At 47.9% G+C, this 25878-nt stretch overlaps 1 protein-coding gene across 16 annotated transcripts in view; it reads left to right on the forward strand.

Annotated features, from left to right (window-relative positions):
- Positions 1 to 25878, forward strand: part of MTMR14 (myotubularin related protein 14) — a 53116-nt gene that overhangs the window by 10383 nt on the left and 16855 nt on the right. For 4 of the 16 annotated variants that reach the window (XR_010155104.1, XM_016940396.3, XM_016940398.3 and 1 more), the window contains exons 3-13: positions 2592 to 2700; positions 9020 to 9095; positions 9730 to 9790; positions 11342 to 11464; positions 12981 to 13054; positions 17621 to 17691; positions 18288 to 18362; positions 23475 to 23541; positions 24882 to 24967; positions 25185 to 25261; positions 25508 to 25544. Coding sequence is in view for 15 of the 16 variants with exons in the window: in XM_016940396.3 (XP_016795885.2) it covers positions 2592 to 2700; positions 9020 to 9095; positions 9730 to 9790; positions 11342 to 11464; positions 12981 to 13054; positions 17621 to 17691; positions 18288 to 18362; positions 23475 to 23541; positions 24882 to 24967; positions 25185 to 25261; positions 25508 to 25544 (856 nt within the window). In the remaining variant the exon portion in view is untranslated. The remainder of the gene's footprint in view (positions 1 to 2591; positions 2701 to 9019; positions 9096 to 9729; positions 9791 to 11341; positions 11465 to 12980; positions 13055 to 17620; positions 17692 to 18287; positions 18363 to 23474; positions 23542 to 24881; positions 24968 to 25184; positions 25262 to 25507; positions 25545 to 25878) is intronic. The other 12 variants (XM_063805370.1, XM_063805374.1, XM_063805376.1 and 9 more) reach the window with 5 other exon arrangements.

A 25878-nucleotide genomic window follows, 5' to 3' on the forward strand; every position in this document is an offset into this window, starting at 1 on the left:
GGTGATCTGCCGCCTGAGCCTCCCCAAGTGTGGGATTACAGGCATGAGCCACTGTGCCTGGCCAGAAACTGAATTGGAGCTTGATGTAGGGGAACCGGTAAAGGAACCACTGGCCGACCTAACAAGAAAAGGTGGGTCATTACATTAAAAGATCCTCCCTAGAGGAAAATGCTGATGTGTCCTCCACCAGGGGTTTTTTGTTTGTTTGTTTTTAACAGAAGTTTAGCCTGAGAAATCCACCTTGGTTTTGAGGCTACAACTCAACCTGGGAAAATCAGATGTAGGCATTTAGGGTTCAGAGGGCTGGTATGAGCTAAGTGAGAGTCGGTTGCAGCAGATGGTGCTGACCAGATATGTGACATCGGCCACGGGCCAAGTAAGTGGGAGGAAGGCCACTGTGGCAGTACTAAAGGTGCTCGGTTTTATATTCTTGTGGAGTCTAGTTAGGCAATTAATTGGTACTGAGGTGCCTTTTGATTTCATAGAGAAACTGGGTGAGGGGAAGGCAGCACACTCTGGTTCTCTGTGAGCTTGTGTGCCTAGGGCTGCCTGGTGGGTTGCTGCCACCCTACGGGCACTTTGCTTTTTTTTTTTCCCCCCAGACGGAGTCTCGCCCTTCGCCCAGGCTGGAGTGCAATGGCGTGATGTTGGCTCACTGCAAACTCTGACTCCTGGGTTCAAGCAATTCTCCTGCCTCAGCCTCCTGAGTAGCTGGGATTACAGGCACGCGCCACCACGCCAGGCTAATTTTTTTGTATTTTTAGTAGAGATGGGGTTTCACCATGTTGGCCAGGCTGGTTTTGAACTCCCAACCTCAAGTGATCTGCCCGCCTTGGCCTCCCAAAGTGCTAGGATTACAGGTGTGAGCCACCACGCCTGGCCCCTAGATATATTTTAATTAAGAATTCGCAGTATTTTAAAGACTGTTTTTATTAACCCTAACAGCATCCAGATACATTTAAAGAGGTACCACAAGTATGTGGGAGTCACTGATTTCTTCCTTCTGGGATAATATTTGGGTGCATGTGTACAAGAGGAGCTGTACGCAGATTCCTAGAAGGATTAGGATGTGGAAGCAATTAAATTCCCTCTGGGAGTTGGTCTGAAAGCTCAACACTTTTAAGGAAGGAACATGAGTATTTTTCCTTCCTTCTACTTGGTTACTCTGCATAGCTGGGAAAGCTTCCTGCTCTAACTTTCCTGCCTCTTGTTTCTGTTGCTACCAGAAGCTCTGACTGGCTGGGGTGAGCTTTGCTAAAGGTTGGTAGGTGAGTTTATGAGAGCGGACCCTTATGTTAGGGAAGCGTGATTTGATATGGGTATGACTTGCTGGAGCTAACTTCTAAACCTCACTCTCAAGTTCTAGAAGCTCACTTACCAAGCCCAGTGCGTTAACTACTACACGTCCCTGTGTCACACATGGCTTCTCTTATGCCTCCTTTGCTCTGTGCGCTGTTGGCCATATGGACTGTGAAAGCAGAGGCCTAGAGCCATGTGGACCAAGAAACGTCATCTCATTCTGCCCTCTAAAACAGCACTCCCCAACCTTTTTGGCACCAGGGACTGGTTTCATGGAAAACAATTTTTCCACGGCAGGGTGGAGAAAATGGTTTCAGATGAAACTGTTCCACCTCAGATCATGAGGCATTAGATTCTCTGCAACCCCAGTCCCTCACATGCGGAGTTCACAATAGGGTTCGAGCTCCTATGAGAATATAATGCCGCCACTGATGATCTGACAGGAGGTGGAAGTCAGATGGTAATGCTCACTTGCCCGCTGCTCACCTCCTGGTTCCTAATGGGGCATGGACTCGTACTGATCTGGGGCTCAGGGCTTGGGGACTGCTTGCTCTAAAAGATCACAAAAATACATATTCAGAGTTATGCAAAAAATAGATAAATAGTCACAAAAATGGTCCTGTGATTTCCAGAGAGGGTCCCTAGGGCACCAGGTCTTATCCTGGGAGTTAAAAATTGGACACCCTAGACATAATATCCAGTTTTCTGTGTATATTTCTGAATTTTGTATATGTTTTCAGTTTAGCTCACTTTTTTTTTTTATCTTAAAGGTTCAGAAATCAGAGTGATTTAAGTTTTAATACCTATAATTAGCACTTTTTTTTTTCCTGAAAAACTTAATATATCTCATGCCTGTGATCCCGGCACTTTGGGAGGCCGAGGTGGGCGGATCGCCTGAGGTCAGGAGTTTGAGGCCAGCCTGGCCAACGTGGTGAAACCCCGTCTCTACCAAAAATAAAAAAATTACCCAGGTGTGGTGGCTCACACCTGTAGTCACAGCATACTCGGGAGGCTGAGACAGGAGAATTGCTTGAACCCGGGAGGCAGAGTCTGTGGTGAGCCAAGATTGCGCCACTGCACTCTAGCCTGGGCAACAACAGTGAAACTCCGTCTCAAAAAAATAGATAGATAGACAGACAGATGATAGATGATATAAAATTTAGGAATGACATTTAATTTCAAGCAAGCATTATGTACACAGATCTAGTATGGGGGTCTGTGTGAATAAACACATATACACAAAGTGCCCACTTCAAAGTCAGCTTGACCTGCTTCTCTTGCCTGTGTGTTAGGTTTGAGAGTACCGTACAGGTGAGCAAGTTGCAAGACCTCATCCACCGCAGCAAGATGGCCCGGTGCAGAGGACGGTTTGTCTGCCCAGTAATCCTGTTCAAGGGCAAGGTAAGGCCCATACCATAGCTTCATGCTCCAAGACTCTCTTCTGGGGTAGCTGACTTACTGCAAAGTATAGGGTCTTTTTTTCCCTCAACATTTAGTAGCCAAGCATTGGGTGGTTACTGGGTGTTGTGGGAAGCAGTCCAGAGAAACAGACCAATTCTGACTGAAGGATGGTTCTAGGTAGGGAAGGGATGGTCACACCAGCATACCCCACCCCGTGTTCCAGAGCCAGACTGCCTAGGTTCAGATCCTGACTCTTATTTCCTGCCTATGCAAAGCCTCCTTTTCCTCTCCTATAAATTAAGAATAATAATCACCTATTTCAAAGGTTTATGGATTAGATTAAATCAAATGAGTTCCTATATTTTTTCCATTCTTTCAATTATATAATTCACCAAGTATTTATTGTATATTATGTGCCAGACACTGCTTCAGGCCTTAAAATACATCACCATGTAAAGCAGACAAAAATCTTTATTCTCATGGAGCTTATATTCTAAGGACTTTTGTTAATTTAATTTGGCTCCCCAGTTTGGTTTCATTTTTACCTATCTTTTGGTGTACGGGATGTGCCCATTTCATTGCAGATGAAACAGAGGCTGAGAGTGACTAAGTAACTTCCCTAAGTAGAGGGTATGCATCAGGGCAGAGGATGGAGGGGATTGAATGAAGACGGCTGAATGCTGAGCAGGGAGGTGGCTCTGTGTTTGCTAGGAGAGCCATTGTGACGTTTGAGCGGGGAAATGCCGAATGCAAGTAGCAACGGGGCGAAAATTGGTCCAAGAAGAGTGGACTGACATACAGAGAGCCTCAGAGGGGAAGGGAGCGGAATTCAGTCTATTCATTCCTTTAGCTGGTATCTGAGTGTCTCAGTGGTCAAGGGCAGGGCAGTGGGGAGAGTCTGACTGTTATCTCAGTCCCTGGTGTGCCTTTTTTGTAAATTGGGAAAGGGGAGGAAGGAAGGGAGACTCTGCCAAAAGCTTTCTTCTTCAGATCAGTTTTAGGGAAAAGTATGTATGGAAGTTAGGTCCTAGAAATTGATCTTCTTAAAGCTGTTGCCACTTTGGAAAGTTTTCATGTTCCCGAAAGTTATTACAACTTTTTTTTTTTTTGAGATGGAGTCTCTCTCTTTTTTTTTTTTTTTGAGGCGGCAGACATCTTGCTCTGCTGCCCAGGCTGGAGTGCAGTGGCAAGCTCCGCCTCCCAGGTTCATGCCATTCTCCTGCCTTAGCCTCCCGAGTAGCTGGGACTACAGGCGCCCGCCACCACGCCCGGCTAATTTTTTGCACTTTCAGTAGAGACGCGGCTTCACTGTGTTAGCCAGGATTGTCTCGATCTCCTGACCTTGTGATCCTCCCGCCTCGGCCTCCCAAAGTGTTGGGATTACAGGCGTGAGCCAGCGCGCGCGGCCTGGAGTCTCTTCTGTTGCCAGGCTGGAGTGCAGTGGCCCAAGCTTGGCTCACTGCAACCTCCACCTCCCGGGTTCAAGCAATTCTCCTGCCTCAGCCTCCCGAGTAGCTGGGATTACAGGAGCATGTCACCACACCCAGCTAATTTTTGTATTTTTAGTAGAGACGGGGTTTCGCCATGGTGGCCAGGCTGCTCTCGAACTGCTGACCTCAGGTAATCCACCCGCCTCAGCCTCCCAAAGTGCTGGGACTACAGGCGTGAGCCACCACGCCTGGCCTGCAGCTTCATTTGAAAGAGTACCACCCTGTGCAGCACAGTGCTTGTCATTAGAGGTTGCACAGGAGATACTCCAACCAGTGTTTCCATAGAACAGCAGTTTAAGGACATGCTTGCGAAAAGCATTCTCTGTCAAATAAGAATTAGAAATACTGCATACTAGATTCTTCAAATAGATTGATAAATGTATGTTCATATAGTTAAGGCTCTGAGAAGTCCTGTAGCAGAGAGGCCTGTGTTAGGTCAGACATGTGGCTCACAGTAGGCACTGAGGAACTAGTATGATGGTGGCAGCATTATTACCAACAATACTTTAGGGACACCAACCTCTACCAGGTTGAGGAAGAGAGAGAGTTGTTAAGAAATGCTTGCTTCCACTGTGTGAAGAAATGCTTGCTTCCACGACCTAAATGTCCATCAACAGATGAATGGATAAAGAAAATATGGTACATGTATGCAATGGAGTACCATTCAGCCATGAAAAATAATGAGATCCTGTCATTTGTATCAGCATGGATAGAACTGGAGGTCATTATGTTAAGTGAAATAAGCCAGGCACAAAAAGACAAACTTCACATGTTCTCACTTATTTGAAAGCTAAAAAAATTAAAACAATTGAACTCATGAAGATAGAGAGTAGAATTATGGTTACCAGAGACTGGGAAAGAGTTCTGACAGGAACAAGGGGGAGGAGTGGGGATGGTTAATGGGTGCAAAAATATAGTTAGAATGAGTAAGATCTAGTATTTGATAGTACAACAGGGTGACTGCAGTCAACAATAATTTATTGTACATTTAAAAATAAGTGTATAATTGGATTGTTTGTAACATAAAGAGAGGATAAATGCTTGAGGTGATGGATACCCCATTTACCCTGATGTGATTGTTATGCATGGTATGCCTGTATCAAAATATCGGCCGGGCATGATGGCTCATGCCTGTAATCCCAGCACTTTGGGAGGCCAAGGCAGGCAGATCATGAGGTCAGGAGTTCGAGACCAGCCTAGCCAACATAGTGAAACCCCGTCTCTAATAAAAATACAAAAATTAGCCGGGCAAGGTGGCAGGCGCCTGTAATCCCAGCTACTCCGGAGGCTGAGGCAGGAGAATTGCTTGAACCCAGGAGGCAGAAGTTGCAGTGAGCCGAGATCGTGCCATTGCACTCCAGCCTGGGCGACAGTGTGAGACTGTCTCAAAAAAAAAAAAAAAAAAAAAAAAAGTCTCACGTACCCCATAAGTAAATACATGTACCCACAAAAGTTTTTAAAACTTAAATTCTTCCATCGGAAACAGAAAATCAAATACCGCATGTTCTCATTCATAAGTGGGAGCTAAATAGTGGGTACGCATGGTCATAAAGGTGGAAACAATAGACATCAGGGACTCCAAAAAGGGGAGAGAGGAAGAGGAGGAGGAGGCAAGGGTTGAAGAATACCTATTGGGTACTATGTTCACCATTTGGGTGATGAGTTAAATAGAAGTCTAAACCCCACTTACACAATATATCCATGTAACAAACTTGCACAGGTACCCCTGAATCTAATGTTTAAGAAAAAAGAAATGCTTGCGTTCTGCTTCCTTCAAAACTCAGTTCAGCATGGTTGGTGCAACTGAGGAACTAAGGTTATATTTTACTTCATTTCATTTTAATTTTTTTTTTTTTTTTTTTTTGAGACAGAGTCTCGCTGTCGCCCAGGTTGGAGTGCAGTGGCGCGATCTCAGCTCACTGCAAGCTCCGCCTCCCGGGTTCATGCCATTCTTCTGCGTCAGCCTCCCGAGTAGCTGGGACTACAGGTGCCTGCCACCATGCCTGGCTAATTGTTTGTATTTTTTAGTAGACAGGATTTCACCGTGTTAGCCAGGATGGTCTCGATCTCCTGACCTCGTGATCCGCCCGTCTCGGCCTCCCAAAGTGCTGGTATTACAGGCGTGACCCACCGTGCCCGGCCCATTTCAATTTAATTTTTAAGGCTTGAAGCAATGTAAAAGTTTGTTGTTGTTAAAAACAACTTTGAAATGAGTCCACGTTTCCCTTAAAATGCCCAAAGTTTGTTGGTTTTTTTTTTTTTTTTTGAGACAGTCTCTCTGTTGCCCAAGCTGGAGTGCAGTGGTGCCATCTTGGCTCACTGTAACCTCTGCCTCCCAGGCTCTAGCGATTCTTGTGCCTCAGCCTCCCAACTAGCTGGGATTATAGGCACGTGCCTCCACACCTGGCTAATTTTGTCTTTTTAGTAGAGACTGAGTTTCACCATTTTGGCCAGGCTGGTCTCAGACTCCTGGCTTCAAGTGATCTGCCCACTCTGGCCTCCCAAAGTGCTGGGATTACAGGCGTGAGCCACCACACCTGGCCAATGCCCAAAGTTTCACATCCTACTTAAGATATGCTTTAAGTGTAAAATACACATCAAATTTTGAAGATTTAATAGAAAAAATGTAAAATATTCATTTTAAAAGTGATTACATGTTGACATAATGTCTTGGATATGATGGGTTGAGTAAAGTATATTAAATAATTTTTCAAAACTCAGTTCAAGCATTGAACAGTAAGTTCTCATATCATTTTCTCCCCAAACACTTGCGTCTGGCTTTTAGACCACTGAAACTGGAACAATTCATCTTTCTTTTTGTTTAAGAGGTGGGGAGCAGAGGTCAGAGGTTCCTAAATTAGAAAATTATACAGAGTGCTTTTCCACAGACCGTATTAGAGGCCATTCCTAACTAGGTAAATGGAGAGCATTCAGGGTAGATCTTGCGTTTTCAGTCAGGAGCCAGCTTAAAGGGCAGAGATGATGGGTTATGAGTCAGAACCATGAGGCAAAGGAACAGGTGTCTATCAAGAGGGGTCAGCCCTCCCACAGGGGCCTTCCTGAAGAGGCTGGTTCCCCACTTGGGGACTTGGCCAACTTGTTTTTCTCCATCTGACTCGGGTTTTGCTGGCCTAGGTCTGGCTGCCTCAATTACTAAAAAGACAAGGTCAGTAGAAGGGATGTGGAAGAATAATTGGGAACAAAAAGGGTGTCAGAACTCAACAGCCAAAAAGAAGGCAGCTATCTGCTCTGAAAGATTTAACAGAAATAATGCAAAGGAGAGTGAGGTCAGCTGCCGGCAGCTTAGATGAAGCGGGGAGAGTGGATATGATACAAATGCCAGTGGAACAGGCAGCCACACACCCTGCCAACGTCTTGGAGTCTTAGAGGTCCTCAGCCCTTTCCTGTGGAAGCATCCACTTTACTCCTCACTGCTTGACTGACTTCTTAAAGCAAGGGCTTTTAACAGGGTCTGGGAATGGGTTCATCAGTGGACTTGAGAGAGTCCAGAAATCCCTGGAAATGTAAGTAGATTATGATGTGTACATTTTTTTTTTTTTTCAGGAGATAGTTCATACTTTTTTATCAGATTTTCAAATTGCTTTTAGACCCACAGAAAGTTAAGTGGCCCCCACTGGAGTACATCCTACTTAAGCCAGCAGGAATGCCAGCCCTTGGTAGGCTTCCTCAGTAGGCTTCCAGGACAACCTCTCCACAAACCAGCTCTTGCCCCAGCACCAATAAAGCCCCTCATTCTGTCCCAGGTTATATCCAGGTAGCTTTTCTATTGCTGTCCCCACGTCCCCACCCCTAGTCTGCTGCTACCTCAGATAGAGCCAGAAAGTGACCTAGTCATTCCCACGCACAACTCTTTGCTGTAGCAGCAAAACTTTCCTTCCCATTATCTTACAGGTAGAGATGGAGAATCCTTCAGATGGTACTTGGCAATCTTCCAGGGATCCACTTTCCATTTGCACATTGTGTTACCCATTCAGCAGTGAGCTTCACTCCCTGTCTGTCACCTCACAACTTCCCCATTTCCCATTGTAGTGTAACAGGGTCATGTTCTCCTAGCCTTTAGCTAAATTCTGGGCTGGTTTGCCTTCCCATCACCAGGTATCTCCTCCCATTCCCCCCACCCAACTAGATTTCAGCAAACACTATTTATTTTAAACAAGTAACCTTACAATTAGATATTGAAGTTTGTGCCAGTTGCCCGTTTCTAGAATTCTCTTAACAGTGATCCCTTCAGTGATGAGGAAAAGAAGCCTCTAAAACATTTCTCACTCACCCCTTGCCCCCGCTAGAAAGGTTGTTCCCGTCTACACTGAACAGTTCCAAATCACAGTAAGCACATAGAGGTCAGTGGGTTTGGATCAAATCCCAGCTCACCCCTCATTATATGACCTTACACATCACTTAACCTCCCTTAGCCTGTTTTTCTTTTCTTCATCTGTGTAACAGCAACAATGCATGCCACCTGCCACATATCCCTCATGGGCTTGTTGTAAAATTCAGTGAGAAGATGATGGGTTTTTCAGTACCATGTCCAGCACGTGGTACACATGCAACAACCACCCAATCTGATCCGATCCTGTTGGTAACACTGGCGCCTCTTGTTTGGGAGTGAGACTCCCTCAGTAGAGGTTGTGGATTAAGTACTAGGGATCTTCTGACTGATTGTGGCAGCCTTGATGCTGATAAAACTTTGGGGAGTGCTCCTGGGCCCATTATGCTGGCCTGGAAGAGTCAGAGGAGTCCCACGTGTTCCTTCAACTGTGCATGCTTCAGAAAACCATCTGACCGTGAAAATGATGTTTCTCTCCCAGCACATTTGCAGGTCGGCCACACTGGCTGGATGGGGAGAGCTGTATGGACGCTCAGGCTACAACTATTTTTTCTCAGGTGAATGTTGAACAGCATCCTCTGATGTAGAATGAGAACCCAGTCATAGAGAATAGCTACCCGGGCCGGGCGCCATGGCTCACGCCTGTAATCTCAACACTTTGGGAGGCCAAGGCGAGCGGATCCCGAGGTCAGGAGTTCGAGACCATCCTGGCTAACACGGTGAAACCCCATCTCTACTAAAAAATACCAAAAATTTGCCGGGCGTGGTGATGCACGCCTGTAGTCCCAGCTACTCAGGAGGCTGAGGCAGGAGAATCGCTTGAACCCGGGAGATGGAGGTTGCAGTGAGCCGAGATCACGCCACTGCACTCCAGCCTGGGCAACAGAGTGAGACTCCGTCTCAAAAAAAAAAAAAGAATAGCCACCCATGGCCACAATAGTATAGGTAGGGGGTCTGAGTGAGCTGGGTGGAGATCAGGGGCCTTCCTTTGATCAGGGGCCAGGAGACAAACAGGAGTTCACCTTAGAGCTGAAGACTACCAGGCGTATGGGGGCATACTGTGTCCTTAGGAGTAGAGCCATGTAGGCCCAGCCCACCCTTGGCACTATGGGGAAGGAGGCTGGTGAGGAGGCCCCTGTGTGGAGCCCTGGGTCACCAGCCTCAGTACTGACAGATAGGTTTCTCTGGCAGGGGGTGCAGATGATGCCTGGGCAGATGTGGAGGACGTCACGGAGGAGGACTGTGCTCTTCGGTCAGTGCCGGGTTGCTGTGGTCAGGGGCTTGTGTTGGGGATGGGGTGTCTGGCCAGAGGTGGCCATGTTCATATTGTCCGTGGGTACTTGTCACTGGTTCAGGTGAGTGGATTGGCTTCTTTCTCTTCTGTCTGCCAAGTCTGTGCCCCTGAAATATGGCTGTTGAAGTCCACTGGGTAGCAGCCAAATACCTGAGCAGTCTGTCTCCATCTTGACTGCACATCTGGATTCACAGAGAACATCCCAGTCTTGGGGTTCCTGGTACTGCAGGCCTGAGATAGGGCCCAGACATCTATATTTGTTTTAAAGCCCCACAGAGTTGCCAGTTTGCAGCTATGATGCTGATTACCAACCTGCCAGATCTCACCCAGTACAGCTGGTACTGAGGCACAGGGCAAGGGCTACAGTCCATACATAGGAGACATGAGGTCTAGCCTGGAAGGCACATTTGGAGACCAGATGTGTCACAGCTGCATGATTGGTACTACACACAAGAAGAGCTTGGTACAGAACAGGAGTTTGAGTCCCTATAAAAGGAGGAAATGGGCTGGTTCACACTCTTGCTATCCGCTTTCCAAATGTTTTTAGAAAACAATACTACAGGATATTTTAGAAAAGCTCCTTTGCATGGTCTGTACCACATGGAAAGTCTTTAACTGGTGTCAAGCATCTCTGGAATGCACACAAGCACCCTAGTTAAGATCAGCTTCCCAAATCATAGTTCAGTTCATGAAAGGGCATCTTGCTATGCCCAGGTTCTGCCTGTTAGCTCTGAAAGCAGTGGCTCTGGCTTGTGCTCAAGAATGTTTGGCTCTTCTCCCTAGATCAGGTGACCTCTGCCCAGCCGGGTCACCATCTTCAGCATACACTGTTCTTAGCAAGAAACTGCTGGGGACAACAAAGCAGTGTGGATTAAAAAATAAAAAAGTAATGGTGACTGTTTATGCTTTCTACTTCTGCCTGTATCTGCAGGGCTGATCAAAAGGCAGCAGTGAGATAGAAAAATTTTATCTTTCTCTTTGCTTCATCGGCCTGCTAGGTAGAGGGAATTTACTTGCTAGTATTTCATAATCAGTTGATAAAATAGCTCTAAAAACTTTATCTCTACAAGTATGTCAGACTGCTACATTATGAGCAGGTCATGTGGCTAAAAATGATCATAAATGGGGGAAAAGGAGGGGGTGGAAGGGGATCAATTCTAATGGAAACGGAAAGATTCTATCAGCCACCAGCCTGCTGCATTTTAGAACGCTGAGATTATCTTGAGTCTTCTGGCTTAATGTCAAGCAATGCCAGAAAGTCCTTTTCCATTTCCACCTGCAAATTGCTCTTTGAAATACATCCCAGAGATTGGGGTAGTCTCTTAGAAAGTCACCTTCCCTGCAACCTCGCTGAAATCAGTTGTCCTGTTTGGCACCCATGCGTCCACCTAGCACACGCCCCAGCTTCTGGAGAAGAGTGACATCCATACTTCCCTGAATGAGTGCCCACCCCCAAGCTCCTGTGAGTGAACATGCCATGTAACTTCTCCCTCTGGCTCTTTATTTCAGAAGTGGTGACACGCATCTTTTTGATAAGGTCAGAGGCTATGACATCAAGCTGCTTCGATACCTGTCAGTCAAATACATCTGTGACCTGATGGTGGAGAACAAGAAGGTGAAGTTTGGCATGAAGTAAGTACAGGCGCCCACTACAAAATGAGCAGAGGCAGTGTGTACAGATTTGCAGGGCTGGCGTTAGTATGTAGCTGTCACTGCGTGCTGGCCTTCTTACAAAGGGCTTTCTGTACATTATCTCACTGTATCTTCAGACAGCCCTGCAAAATAGGTACCAGTGTCCCCCTTTTACAGACACTGAAGCACAGAGAGATGAAGTAGCTTGCTCAGGTTGTATGTTAGTGACTGAGGCAGCCATCAGTCTCTACCCAGTGCTCTGCTGCCACCTTCTCTTACATATCTCTGTTTTTTTTTTTTTTTCCGGCTCCATGTTCTATGCCATGTGTGGCAGATTAGAATCTCTTAATTTTTTTAATTTATTTTTTATAGTGACAGAGTCTTTGTTGCCTAAAGTGGTCTCAAACATGTGGCCCTAAGCAGTCCTCCTGCCTCAGCTTCCCAAAGTGCTGGGATTACAAGAATGAGCCACTGTGCCTGGTCCTAGAATTTCTTTTAAAATTGAACAAAAAAATCAGCATATATTCAAATTTTACTTCGGTGACTGCTGTCATATAAAAATAACACATATGGACCAAATTCAAATATAAGAAGTCAAAACTAAAAAATAGAGCCTGGGTTAGTGATGAGACTGTAGGAACTTTTTCCAAAATTTTGTTTTTTAAATGATTTTTAAATGTTTTTAAATGATCCTAAAAGGTGGTCTTAGAAAATAAGGCATACTGAGGCTAAAGTTAGAGCTCACCTATCTTCAGATCTGAATATTGCCTTATTCCTCCCATCCTTTATCTGTCAGAGTCCCCAGTGTTTATTTTCAGATGCTGTTTGTTCACCCTGTTCAGAAGTGGGCTCAGTGACTATTAGAGAAGACAGGAGAGCAGAAAAAAAGGGTTCCCATAGGATCATATTATTTGGCTCTCATCTCATTCCTGGGTCAGAGTGGCTACACTGTGTGCATTTTGGGGTCAGGTGGAAGGTTGTTTTCCACCTTTAGGCTCTGATTGAGGCTTGCTGTAGTATTAGAGGGGGAGTAACTTCCCTTGGTTGATATGTTGGAATAGGGGCAGAGAAGGTAGAGTTCTTTTTTTGACATGGAGCCTCACCCTGTCACCCTGGCTGGAGTGCAGTGGCACAATCTTGGCTCACTGCAACCATCTGCCTCCTGGGTTCAAGCAATTCTCCTGCTTCAGCCTCCTGAGTAGCTGGGATTACAGGAGCGTGCTGCCACACCCCACTAGTTTTTTATATTTTTGATAGAGACAATGTTTCACCATGTTGTCCAGGCTGGCCTTGACGGAGTTTCTCCATGTTGGGAACATGACCTCCAGCCGATGCACCCAGCTGAAGTTATAGTTCTTAATTGTACAAAGTAGGCACTGCTGAAGGGAATTATTAACAATGAAGAATAGTTTTTTTTAGCAGAAGCTTCATTTGTGATTATAACCCTTATTTGGGGAATGGTGTGTGTTTGTGTGTGTGTTGCGACACTGTAACACATTGTATCCTTGTCTTGTAGTGTAACCTCCTCTGAGAAGGTGGACAAAGCCCAGCGCTATGCCGACTTCACTCTCCTCTCCATCCCGTATCCAGGTAGGGGGCTCTCTTCTAGTGGCAGGCATCCTAGGCCTGGGGACCTGGGGGGCCATGAGCAAGCCCTCTCTACTTAGTTACACTGGCGCCCTGGGAGCTTTCCTGGAGGGTTTGTGTCAGGCAGTGTAGGACATTTTGGTTCCCAGTCACAGGCCACACTAAGTATAGGATAGTGTCCTGGGGAAGGGGCTTTCCACTCAAGGGGTCTAGGGATTTTGTACTGTCACTGGTCCTAGCCACAGCCTTAAGTGAAGTACTTCACCCCTCCAAGCCTCAAGTTTTCTCAGGAACTTGGAACGATTTAGCTCAGTTTTGATTTATATGAAAGTGGTCTGTGCATGAAAATACTGTTTAAGTGTAAAATGACATTATTAGTACTCTGTGTGAGCAACTACACTTGCTGCTGTAGCCTGAGTGGATGTCACCCTTTGGGTGCATGTCTTGAAGTGATTGAGTTATTTATGGAAATTGCCCCAGGCAAGGCTATTCTGGTGGTAGAAGAACACATAATTGCTATGTTCCCAGTAACTGGACAGTGGCCACACCATGTTGCAAAGCACATTGGTATCCACAAAGCTGCATTTGTTCCTGGCACATAAAAGTGTGTGCAACCTGTGGCCAGGGCTGTATTCTCTGCACTGGATATTAAAGCTGTTGGTCTAGTGTGTAGCATTCAAGTTTTCTGGCAATACCTGCCTGTTTAGTAAGGGAGGCCAAGGACCTCTAACATCAGTGCAAGATGTTGTCAGCAGACAACAGGGAGTAAATACTCTTTCTCCTTAAAACCTCTCTCCTATTTCTCAGCACCAGCATCTGCCTTCAGTGTTGTGTTGGACCTTATCTCCTCAATCTTGGGGCCACATAGCCATGAGCATGGGCAGGCAGGTTCATCTAGTGCCTTGTGGGAGGGTTGTCCTCATCATGTGCAAGCTGGGGGCAGGAATCCCAGCCCTAGCACTGTGTCTCCTTGAACAAGTCCTATAACCCTTCTGAGCATCAGTTTCCTCCTTAATAAAATGAAGATAATGGTGCTTATTTAAGAGTGAAGTGCCAGACCCCTCCATAACAGGTGTCCTGTAAATAACAGGCCTAATGATGAGTAGTTGGGAAAGCTCCAGGGAACCTCCTCTTCCCTAAAAGCAAGTTTGCGCTGATGCAGATGATGATGATGGTGGTGATGATGATGATGATGGTGATGATGATGATGATGATGATGATAATGATGCTGGAGTGAGCTTGGCAGTATCAGACCCACACTGATGGGTGTATCCCACCTAAGGGGGTCCACACTGGAACCACTGGGTAACTCCATAGCTGGTTTTCAGACATAGTTTCCAGCTCCCAGGAGATGCTTCGGGGGTTCCACAGACAACTCTGCAGGTTTGCACTGCCTGAGGAACCAGGCATCACTTCGTTTAAATTTAGGTTCCAAGTAGGACTTGGTTTGGAAAAAATAGTTTTGCTAGAAGTATAAATACCATTGCTCCAAAATAGTAGCACAGTGTCCTTTCTGCTGTAGTTGGGCAACTTGTTACAGGACTCCCAAAATGTTATCACCCTTTGACCCAGGTATTTTTCTAAAATTGGTCATTAGGCTGTAATTCAGCCACTTGGTGTTGAGGACGTTCATCATGATGTCTATTTGTAATAGCAAAACAAGAAATGTTTTCACTAATCAGAATAATGATTGAATGATGGCACATCCCTCAGTAGAATGAAATATTGTATAGTCATAGAAGAATCGAAAATGGGCTGGGCATGGTGGCTCACGCCTTTAATCTCAGCACTTTGGGAGGCCTAGGCAGTAAGATCGCTTGAGCCCAGGAGTTCAAGACCAGCCTGGGAAACAGCGACACTCTGTCTCTACCAAAAATAAAAAATAGAAAATGCTTACACTTTTTGACATGGAAAACGTCACAGAGCTTAAGATAGGCAGGATACAGAATCACATAGTATACTCTCAACTAAGTAAAGGAAAATATGCTTATAAAAAAGGCTTAAAAGGAAGTGTGCCAAAATGTTAAGATGCCTGAATGCTTTCCCCAAAGCTTTTTTTGTTATAAAAGGCATCAAAAGCCAAGTGCAGTAGCTCACGCATATAATCCCAGCACTTTGGGAGGCTGAGGCAGGCAGATCACCTGAGGTAGGGAGTTCAAGACCAGCCTGACCAACATGGAGAAACCCTATCTCTACTAAAAATACAAAATTAGCCGGGCGCAGTGGCGCATGCCTGTAATACCAGCTACTCGGGTGGCCGAGGCAGGAGAATCGCTTGAACCCGGGAGGCGGAGGTTGCAGTGAACCAAGATTGTGCCATTGCACTCCAGTCTGGGCAACACGAGGGAAACTCCGTCTCAAAACAAAAATAAAAACAAAAACAAATAAAAGACATCAAAAGAGACCAAAATTTGTAGGTACTGTATCTGACAGTGTATGTGTGTTAGGGAGGGTAATGAGGATCAATAAAAATAAAAAAGCTGGAGATGGGATGAGACACCATTGCACACCCAAATAAGGGGGACAGGAGAATCACTTTTTATTTGATAGACTCGTGTTCTTGTGGGTTTTTTTTACATAACTTCTATTACTTTATAATAAGAAAAAGAAATAAAATTACTATTACCCAAACCAAGTCACGAGCTGCACTTTGATGCTATTTAAGGAATCTCAGTTGAGCCCTGTGATGACTTTGAGGCTCAAACAGGTACTCAGTAGTCTCAGTTCTAGATGTGTCACACTATCTTGGGCCCTTGGAAATGAGAAGTATTCTGGGATCGTTTCTTTCAGCACACCAAAATAGATGGGCCCAAATTCTGCAGCACAAATCTAATTTGTTTCCTCCTTGAGTGAATGGCACTTCTCATCCTGCTTTTGGTCCCTCTCCTCTTGCCTGACAGTGGTTCCGAAGCCTATTCAGGTAATGAACATTAGGCATTGCCCTGAGTAGAGTCTATTTTAATTCTGTTTCTCACAAAAACTGCTTCTGCATCATAGGCAGGTCTGAGCTCAGCCTGAGGCCTGCAGTGTTGATTTGAGCAGCTAGAGTTGGGAAAACAGCACTTCACAAGAGCTCTGAGGGATAATTGCTGTCTCTTCTAAAGCTGGGCTCATAACTCAGGGCCTCTGTCTGAGATCTATAATTCTTTCTCCCAGTGAGGCTCCCAAGCATAGGCTAAAGTGTTATGGCTGAGGATTGTTTCCAGACTTCTCGAGGCCTGGGGATTAGAGTGCAGGGTGTGTATGGAATGAAAGCCACTTCTGGAAAACATGGGCTGGGTCTCCAGGGAAGCTTTCCTATCTTCCCTGAGGTGGCCTCAGACAGGAACTTGGCCCAAGAGTTGCTGCGACATTCCATGTGAATCTTCTTTGTGGCTACTTCCCCTGAATTTGGACGATTGTTTTCTTGCCTCTGGGACCTCACCAGACTTGGAGGTGTGGCCAAAGCCATGTGCCGTCTGAAGTTTGTGTAGAGGCCCTGATTGGGGTGCTGAGAATAACTGCAAGCTAGCCAAGTGCCTTCTCCCACCATATTTCTTGAAGCCACCAGGAGCTCCTTGGAGGACCAGATGCTCTCTGTGCTATGGTCAGACTCAGCAGGGGCAGGCCACAGCCTGGGGGGCAAGACGCATTCTCTCTGACCAAGGCAGCCAACCCCAAGCGCAGAGCAAAGTAGTTGACTTCACGCTGTGGGCTGGCACTGTGGGCTCTTGTTGCAGTGGCAGCGTGATGACAATAGTGTGCTGCCATTTGAGTGTCACTTGGACCAGTGCAGTGCTAGGTGTTTTATATGTATTATGTCATCCTTAAACAGCCATTTTACAAATGACAAAATCAAGGCTTAGAGACATTAAACAACTTGTTCAGCGTTACAGTGTTAAGTAAAAAGCTGAGATTTTAAGCTGGGAATGTTGCCAAAGCCCTATTCTCTCCAGTGTTTCTCTCTATTCCTGAGGGCTTGTCCTGGTGGAGTTACTTATGATTTTTCCACCAAAGAATATAGAAAAGTGCCTCTTTGCTTGCTTTGTTGGGCATGGCAGTGTCTCTTGAGCACCGGGTTTTAGGCACTGTCCGTGGGCCTTTCCAGTATGTTAGGATGTTCGGTCTTCGCTGAAAGCCTGCAAGGCTAGCATTGTTTGCCCCCATTTTAGAGAAGAGGAAGAGTGATCCTCTGCAGCTAGGCCGCAGTGCTGCAGGGGCTCACGTTGTGAGTCATGCCCTTGTTTACTGGGATTGGCACTACAGAGACCTGTAGGACAAAGGGACTTGCAATGTGGGGGAAGTGACTGGTGACCAGTGAGCACAGATGGAGAAAGTTACAAAGAGGCTGAGAGCAGGCAGTGCCTCGTGGAAAAGGCATGCAGCCAGGAAACCAGAGGGGCTCTAGAGGCTCACCCCTGGCTTTTGCCCACCCGTGTTAGCCTTGGCCTCACTGAAGCCACTAGCTTGGAGAAGTGTGAGTTGGCGGCCCCCTCTCCACAGCACTCAGGGACCTGGGTCTGGCCAGGGCTGTCTCAGAAGACTTTGGGCTGGGAAGGGAGATGTCATAACTCTGCCCTTCTTTTCCAGGCTGTGAATTTTTCAAGGAATATAAAGATCGGGATTACATGGCAGAAGGGCTCATATTTAACTGGAAGCAGGTATGAGCAATAACATACATCAAATTGGATCTATGTCTCTTTGTAAAGGGAGGCCAAGGAGAACAACAAGCAGTCTTTGGGGAAAACAACAAGCAGTCTTTGGGGAAAATAACTCCCCTTTCCTCCCTGATTGTTTCTGTCTTCCTCTCCCTCTTCTCCTTGTATATACTTGTTAAATTTTCATCATTATACTTTCCTCCCCCCTTTATTTCTCTTTTGTTTAAGGGAATTTTTCAGAAACAAGACAGGAAGAGCCCTTCCCTTCTGTACTCTCTGTGTGAAAGCTGGGGGCAGCATTCTTTGCCTTCCCCAGCCTGTAGGGGCAGGCTATGGGAAACGTGCCAGAAGCTGAACACATATTGATCTTGCATGTTTCAGCAACAGACATCAAATGTCCGACTGAAAAACTCCTACTCAGCTATACTGATCTGGTCACATTGATTTTTAAGCTGTCACTCCCAGGTAGCACAGGTATCTGGCCCAGAGAAGGCAAGCACTGCCTGTGGTAGTCACAGCCTCAGGACTGCAAGCTTCCCCATCACCTAAGCCTCCTCTGGTGGCCAACCCACATCTCACAGGAGTCTTTCTGTCCCCAGGACTACGTTGATGCCCCATTGAGCATCCCCGACTTCCTGACTCACTCTCTGAACATTGACTGGAGCCAGTATCAGGTGAGGGGCCTGACTCAAGCATTGAGGGCAGGATAAGGGAGTGGGGACCAAGGAGACTCTTGATGCCTGCCCCACAAGGCCCTCGTGTGTTTGCCTGATGGGATGGCTTGTGCACTCAGATGCCTTTGGCCCTCTGTCCTCTCAGAAAGGAGGAATTGTGTGTCCGTTCAACTATCTCCTGATTTGCTCATGTCCCAGAAAATCAAAGCTTTCTGAACGTGACTCATTCAAAGATTTGCATCCACCAGGGGGTTCTGTTTCCAGAGGACCTCATAGAGTCTGCTATTCCAGATCTGGGCTTTAGTTACTTTTACATTTTTCCTTTTAAATGTGTGTTCAGCCAGAGGAAGTACAGAGCTGCCTGACCTCATTTGATTATAGAAACATTAAAATTACTTCCACCATGCTCTTCTCCGTCACTGCACACCATGGAAGGGGCCTCTAGTCTTACTGGAAACATCTCTCTACCCTTAGCCCACACAGTCTGAAGGCTGCCAGCAGCTTTGCTTGCCACTTGCTTCAGACAGAACAAGTAGTTTTGTTTTTCTGCGACCTTTCCCATGTCCTGTTCCTCTGCCTGGCTGCCACCTCTCAGCTTCCTCTTGTCTGGCTGACATACTGCCCTTCAGGCTTTGGCTCGAGTGTCTGCTTCAGGAAGACTTCCCTGATCTGCCTCTTCCTTATCCCTGGCGAGTTGGATGCCTGCATCTATATTCCCATTAACCCCCTGGGCACATCCATCATGGAATTTTCCACTGAGCTGTAGTCACTGATTTAGAGATCTGCTTCCCTGAAATCCTGGAGGACAGGGACCCACAGCTTGTGTGTCCCAGCACAGAAACAGGCACAGAGCCTAGAACTTGAAAGACTGAGCCAGTGAGCAACAGAAAGCATTCTGCCTCCCTGCTAGTTTCCCCTGTCCCCAGGTCTGGACAGCTCCCACCCAGCCTTGAGATCTCTCTTTCTTTGAAAGGCTGACCCATCTATGTTAAGCAACTGGGTGCTCCTAGATCACCAATGTCAGTACCCTGTTGTCCTGATAGCAGCAAGGTCCATCTTGTTTTCTCTATATATATCCAGCCCCTAATCACAAGGTTTATGCTCACAGCAACTGTTTGAGTGTATGAAGTAGGGTGATGTCAGGGTTCCCCAATGCAGGTGTTTGCAAGAGAGGGAGCATTGGGGAGGAAAGCAGACCAGTTGTTTGTTAGGGTCTGGAAGCCTGGAGAAGGAACAGGTTTGGGGTACCTGTGCTGTGGTCTCATGTCCCAGGCTGTGCCTAGACAGACTGAGTAGATAAAAGAACCGGCAGGCTTCCTTCTTTATGTGCTGCATGCAGAGGTCAAGTAGACTCTGCTCCAGGCCACCCTCTTTCTGGTCCCTTCCGGCACCATTTTTTCTCCTTATGCAGGTACAAACTGGATCTGACGAACTACTCAGCAAATGAGATGTGACAGTTCCAGGCACTGGTCCCGCCAAGGATGTTTGCCTCTTTAGGAAGGGGTCCTGTGCGTGTGAGGGGGTACTCTGCTTAGTAGATGCAGGCCCTAGATCTAGGTCCCAGCTTGCCTGGCCCTTCCTGCAAGGCTCTGTGGCCTTGAACAGATGACCTCACTTCCCCCTGAAAATGGTGTTGGCAGTACCTATTTCAGAGTTGTGCCAGGCTCAAATATGATCACTGCTTGAAAGGGACTCCTGAACTGAAATACCAGACAGATTGTAATGATAATTATGAAGAGGCTGCTAGCTAGCTAATTCAGGGAAGTGAACACTGATAAACTTCCAGGCGTGAAGGCAGCAGGGCTGGAGTGTAGCAGGCAGGCAGGCGCCTCCCAAGAGGCCACCTCTTCGGTGTTGCTCAACCTGTTTTGTCTCACTGGGGCTCCTAGCATGCTCTTCCTTGGCTGGGTGTGGGCTCTGCCCTTTCTGCCCGCAAAGCCCTGGGGTGCCGGTACCCTGTTGCTTTTCACCATCTCCCCAGGTGATCTCATCCATCGTCCACACCATGAGCCCACAGCCAGGCCTCTCTGATCCATACCTGCATCACCTTTCACACATGTCCCTTCAGGCGGCCCCTCAGACTCAAGCTGTCCAGAGTAGAGTTGGCCATGGCCCACCATTTACCCAGATGCTCACACCTGAAACTGGAGTTCTTTGCTCCCACCACATCCATCACCAGCTCCCATCGGTTCTCTAGTCTCTGCCCCTAGTGCAACTGCAATCCTTCTTGCCCTTGTCTCCTGTCCAGTGCCTAGCTCAGGCCACCACTGTCTCAGTGCATCTCACAGCTGAACATGGGGCCTCACTGAGGAGTAACTAGAAATGAAGTGCTCAGATAGCAAGCATTGAAATGATAGAGCAGGCATTTCCTGCTTAAAACCCCTGCCTTAAAACCTACCACTGACTTCCCATTTTCCTCAGAATACAATGCAAGAACTTGTACATGGCCTACCCAGCTCCATGCAGTCTGGTCTTGCCTGTTCTTGTGACCAGCTGATCTTCCTGCAGCCCATGGCCGGGCACGGTGGCTCATGCCTGTAATCCCAGCAGTTTAGGAGGCCAAGGCGGGCAGATCACGAGGGCAGGAGATCGAGACCATCCTGGCTAACACAGTGAAACCCGATCTCTACTAAAAAATTAGCCGGGCGTGGTGGCGGGCACCTGTAGTGCCAGCTACTCGGGAGGCTGAGGCAGGAGAATGGCGTGAACCCGGGAGGCGGAGCTTGCGGTGAGCTGAGATCGCGCCACTACACTCCAGCCTGGGCGACAGAGCGAGACTCCGTCTCAAAAAAAAAAAAGAAGGCAGCCCTCTCCAGGTTCGCACGTGCTGTTTTCTCTGCCAGAAACACGTGTCTCCTTTCTCTCTTGCTTATGCTGTCTCATGTCATCACCTCTGAGAAGCCTTCTCTGGTGTCCCTACAGGTCAGGCCGGGCTCTCCAGTCATGGTTTCACAGCATCCTAGAGGTCCCCTTTTAGTCGCACACCTGCAGTGGTTAACTTTGTCTTCCCTCCCGTGACTCCATGATTGTTGAGGTCATATTCACCCTTGTGTGCCTGGTGCCAGGCCCTTCAGGAGGCGTGCAGTGTGAGGCTTACTGAATGAATGAGTGAATGAATGAGTGAATGAATGAGTGAATGAATGATAGGAGCAGTTGTGGCAGGACACATGTGTCTTGCTGCCCTCCATGTAACCGAATTGAATTCCTTAGAGGTGTGCCCCTTCTTTCTGTGTCCTAAGACCCCTCCCTGGGGCTGCTGTCCCTCAGGCACTCAGCATTGCCCAACTATGAACAAGCAGCAAGGAACATTCTGCAATGACCTCCTAGTCCCTGAGCACTAAGCCTTAGAGATGCCAAAACAGCCTCTGCCCTCATGGGGATTAGACTAGGAAAAGAGGCAACAACGTAACCATCACCTACATTACAGTTTTTACCAGTGGTCACAGAAACCCCAAAGAGAAGATAATTGGGCTGGGCCTTTGAAGGATGAGTAGGAGTTTGCCAACCAGGAGAAAGAGTACTCTAGGCATAGAAACATAAGCAGAGGCATGGCATTTAGCCCAGCTCCCAGAGACTTTTTCATGAAGCACGTAGGATGAGAGAGTCAGGCACGAGCCTCGTTTGTTTGTTTGTTTTTAGCATATCTCCTCGGTCATCACTTTGAGCAGTTCCCTCAGACTTCTGCTTCTTACTCTGGTGTTATAGGAAGAGTACCTACAGTGATTAAAAATGTGGACTTTGGAGTCTGGCAGGGCTGGATTTATCCCTCAGCTCAGCCGTGTGACCTTGGCCCTCTTCCAGCCCAGCCCTCCGCAGCCTGTAGTTCCTGCCCCAGCCTTGGGAACTTGCTGCCCCTCCCTGATGGTCAGCATCTCCTCCAGACAGCCGTCATGGTGGCTGACATTCCGCAGCTCTCTTGTCCTCGGCGGGGCCTGCCCTCCCCGGCTGCTGCAGTCTTACCCTAGCCCACCTGACGCTCACTGGGCTTGTTGCAGTGCAGCTCTTACCTCCCTCTCCTGCTTTTCCTTGCCCTGTGAGAATCACTGCTCCATTGGCAATGGTGTGTCTGACACGTTGAGCCAGATGAGTTGAGAGACCCCTTGTGCAGCTACTGATAATGACTTTATTAGCACAGCACTACAGCGCCTGTCTCTGTAGTCACTAAAAGTGGGTCAGAACTCTCCAGGGGCGTGGGAGGGTCAGGTAAATGAGGCTGTTTTAAATTCCTGGGAAAGCCACTCCAATTACAGGTGCCGTGTTCCCCCTCCCCCTGGGAAGTGCTGTTTTGCTGGCATGCGTCACCCTCTCTGCACAGCCCCAGAACGCTGCTAAGCAATTGTATCTTAAGAGAACAGAGACTGCCCCAGCTAGGGAAAAGGGTGCCGCAAAACTGGGTCAGGCCCTTCCATGGAGTTCCAGGTTCTGAGTGGGCTGTTTCTTAGAGGGTCTGGACTAGACCTTGCACTTGGGCTAGAACAGAGGTTCTCATCTCTTTAAAGCTTTTGCTTAATTTTCCATCTCCCACCTCATGGGCCTCCTTTTTTAAAAGACTTTCCCTGCCAGACAGACTCCATTTATTATTCATCAAAAGATAGTATGCAGTAAATAGCACTAAAAAGCAAATGAAGCATGTTTGAAAAGGTTGATGTTTTAGTTTCTGTGATGTGATGGCATATGAAGGAATGAATCTTTATGTGGCCATTTGGAGACATTGGCCACAGCCTCAGGGCTCTTCGTTTACCTTTACTGGCTTCCTGGACAGCCACACCAGGAGCCCAGCACTTAGAGGACCCTAATGTGGGCAGGGGGCTCTGGGTCACCCTGGCCTCAGCATCCGTTTCTGTTCCTCACTCTCACATTGGGTCAGACCCCCCCCCACCCCGTCCCCCGAGTAGGGGGTCCACAGGCTGAGTGGTGGAGAGAGAGAGGTGGTAGGAGCTGCTGGAGATGGAATACGAATGTCCCAGATTATCTGGGATTCAAAACCTATGGTCTGTAACCAAGGACCTTGTGTAGTTGTTGCCCCAGAATAACTCTTGGCATTTTATTTTTTAAATACTTTGAATTCTAAATCTGAGTTAATGTCCATTTCTTCTCACTTTTCTCCAACAGTGTTGGGATCTGGTGCAACAAACACAAAACTACCTGAAGCTGCTGCTTTCCTTAGTTAACAGTGATGGTGAGTCTGTCTCCTCCAGAGCCCTCGAGCCACTGCACCCTTGGGGAGTTGCCAGTTCATTCTGCCTCAACTGTATGTTTATTGGAGTTGCACACCTTACTTTTGTGCTGTGGGAGAGGGATTTGGGGAGTTCCTAGAATCCCAGAGGCTGGGTGGGATTTGTCCATTGGTGGCTTTATTCCATGTCCTCAAAATCCTGGAAAACAAAATTAAGAACTCCTTACCATCTATGCCGTGCACAGGGTATTTTCACACTGGCTCAGCATTGCACAACAGCATTGTGTGTGGGGCCAGGATGGGCCTCTCATTCAGAAAGATGAGGCATGAGATGAGAGAATCAATCCGGGCTGCTCAGCGGATGCACACAGCCTGTAGAGGCCCTGTTCTCCAGAGTCCTCCACCCAGTTTGGCTGTTTTGATTGCATGGGCCTGGCTTGCTCAATGTCTCTAGGGCAGACGGACTCTAAATCCCTGGTAGCAATCAGGACTTCTGTAGGAGTTGCACTTGCTCAAACAAGTGGAAATGCATTGGCTTATGGAACCAAGAAGGCCCAAGAACAGAGCCAGGTGAACATCATAAAGAATCTTTCTGTGTTTCTCAAAACCACTGTCTTGGCCTCATGGCTGGCAGCCATTCCAGACCTGTCTCCCGCCATCTTAGCTCCCCCAGGGGAGACTACCTCAGTCTCTGGAGTTCCAGTAAAAGTCTGAGCTTATGCTCATTGGCCCAGTTTGGGTTAAGTGCCCATCCTTGAACTAGTCGCTGGAGGGAGATTTGCCACAAAGTCGCATGCCAGCCCCTGGAGCCAGGCACTGGTTCTCTAGCTGCGGGCATTAGCACCCCTCAAAGCACTTCTGGAAACGTGTGTCTGGCATGTTAGGTGCTGCAGAAACTAGAGGGTGGAGAAGGTAGTACTAGCATGTGGTTAGAGTTGGCCAGGGATAGTCAGTGTCCTGCAATTCATGCAGCCCTGCACACTGAAAAATTGCCCACTCCCGCTACCCCCCAAAAAAATACTTGTCGTGCCCTCTGAGAAACTGGGTAGGGATGTCAGCCCTGCCTAAATGACCTGGGCAAAGTGGACTGTGTAGGCTGCACTGTGTCCCCAGAAGTACACTGAGAACTATAGTCAGAAGGAAGAAAGGAAGCTACAAAGCCAGACGCCTGCCACTCACCCCTTTCTGGGACTAGGCTGGAGAAGAGCCATGGGGAGGCCACTGGGGAAGACAGAAGCTGGTGGGGCCTGGCTCCCTCCACCAGGCCAAGCTGGTGGTACTTCCTGCTCATCGGCCCATGTCTGGTTCTCTCCTGGGCATCCTCTCCTGCGGTTCCTGAGTAGATGACAGCGGGCTGCTGGTACACTGTATCTCAGGCTGGGATCGGACCCCCCTCTTCATCTCCCTCCTGCGCCTTTCCTTGTGGGCTGTGAGTATGAATCGGCCCCTACCAAGCTCTGCTCTTTGGGTGTGTTAGGATTGTCTCCAGACAGAGGGTGGAGCAGGGGATGCCATCGCTCAGAGCAGATGTGTTTAACCCTGTCCTTCGGGGTGTTCTTCAGCCTGCGTTGTCACTGGGTCTGGTTATGGTTCAGCTCCTGGGGACGAGAAGAGGGCTCTGTCACATCTCCTGTGGTCTCTTCCAGGATGGGCTCATCCACACGTCCCTGAAGCCCACTGAGATCCTCTACCTCACTGTGGCCTATGACTGGTTCCTCTTCGGGTAAGCCTTTGCAGGAGTTGGGTTTTGGGGCCTTAGTAACAGTTTCTATATGTGAGTTGTGTGGTGGCTCCCTTGACAGGGGCTGGAGGTAAGGATAATTCCACCCCTCGAGAAGGACCGAAGCTGCTGATCAGGCCCCACCTGCCACGCTGGTGCCAGTGACACAGTCTGTGTCTGGTGACCCTGTCCTCTTGGCCTTGTCATCTTGGTGCTGCTGACTTTGCCTCTCCACCCTCCTTTTTTCAGGCACATGTTGGTAGATCGGCTCAGCAAAGGGGAGGAGGTGAGTATACCACCTACGACTTGTGGGCACAGCTCAGCACTGAAAGAGGGGCAGGGGGTAGCCTGTCTGAGTTCCACGTGTTAGGGGCAGCTCCTTGCCCCAGGTGTGCAGGGATGTGGCCCCCTGTCATCTCCTCCTGAGGCAGCGTGGCAGGACAAGCACCAGCACAGTAGCTCTGTGTTCTGGGCCTCGCGGGCCTGTGCTGTGGAGAGGATACAAGCCCACACGTCGGGGTGAGCAGTTACATGACAGCCTTGGCTGCCTGTGATCTTCCCTCTCACAGGCCACTCGTTTTCTCTGCTCAGCTCTGGAACCATCCTATAAGGCCTTTCTG

Source organism: Pan troglodytes, chromosome 2 (genome assembly GCF_028858775.2).
Source record: "Pan troglodytes isolate AG18354 chromosome 2, NHGRI_mPanTro3-v2.0_pri, whole genome shotgun sequence".
NCBI lineage: Eukaryota > Metazoa > Chordata > Mammalia > Primates > Hominidae > Pan > Pan troglodytes.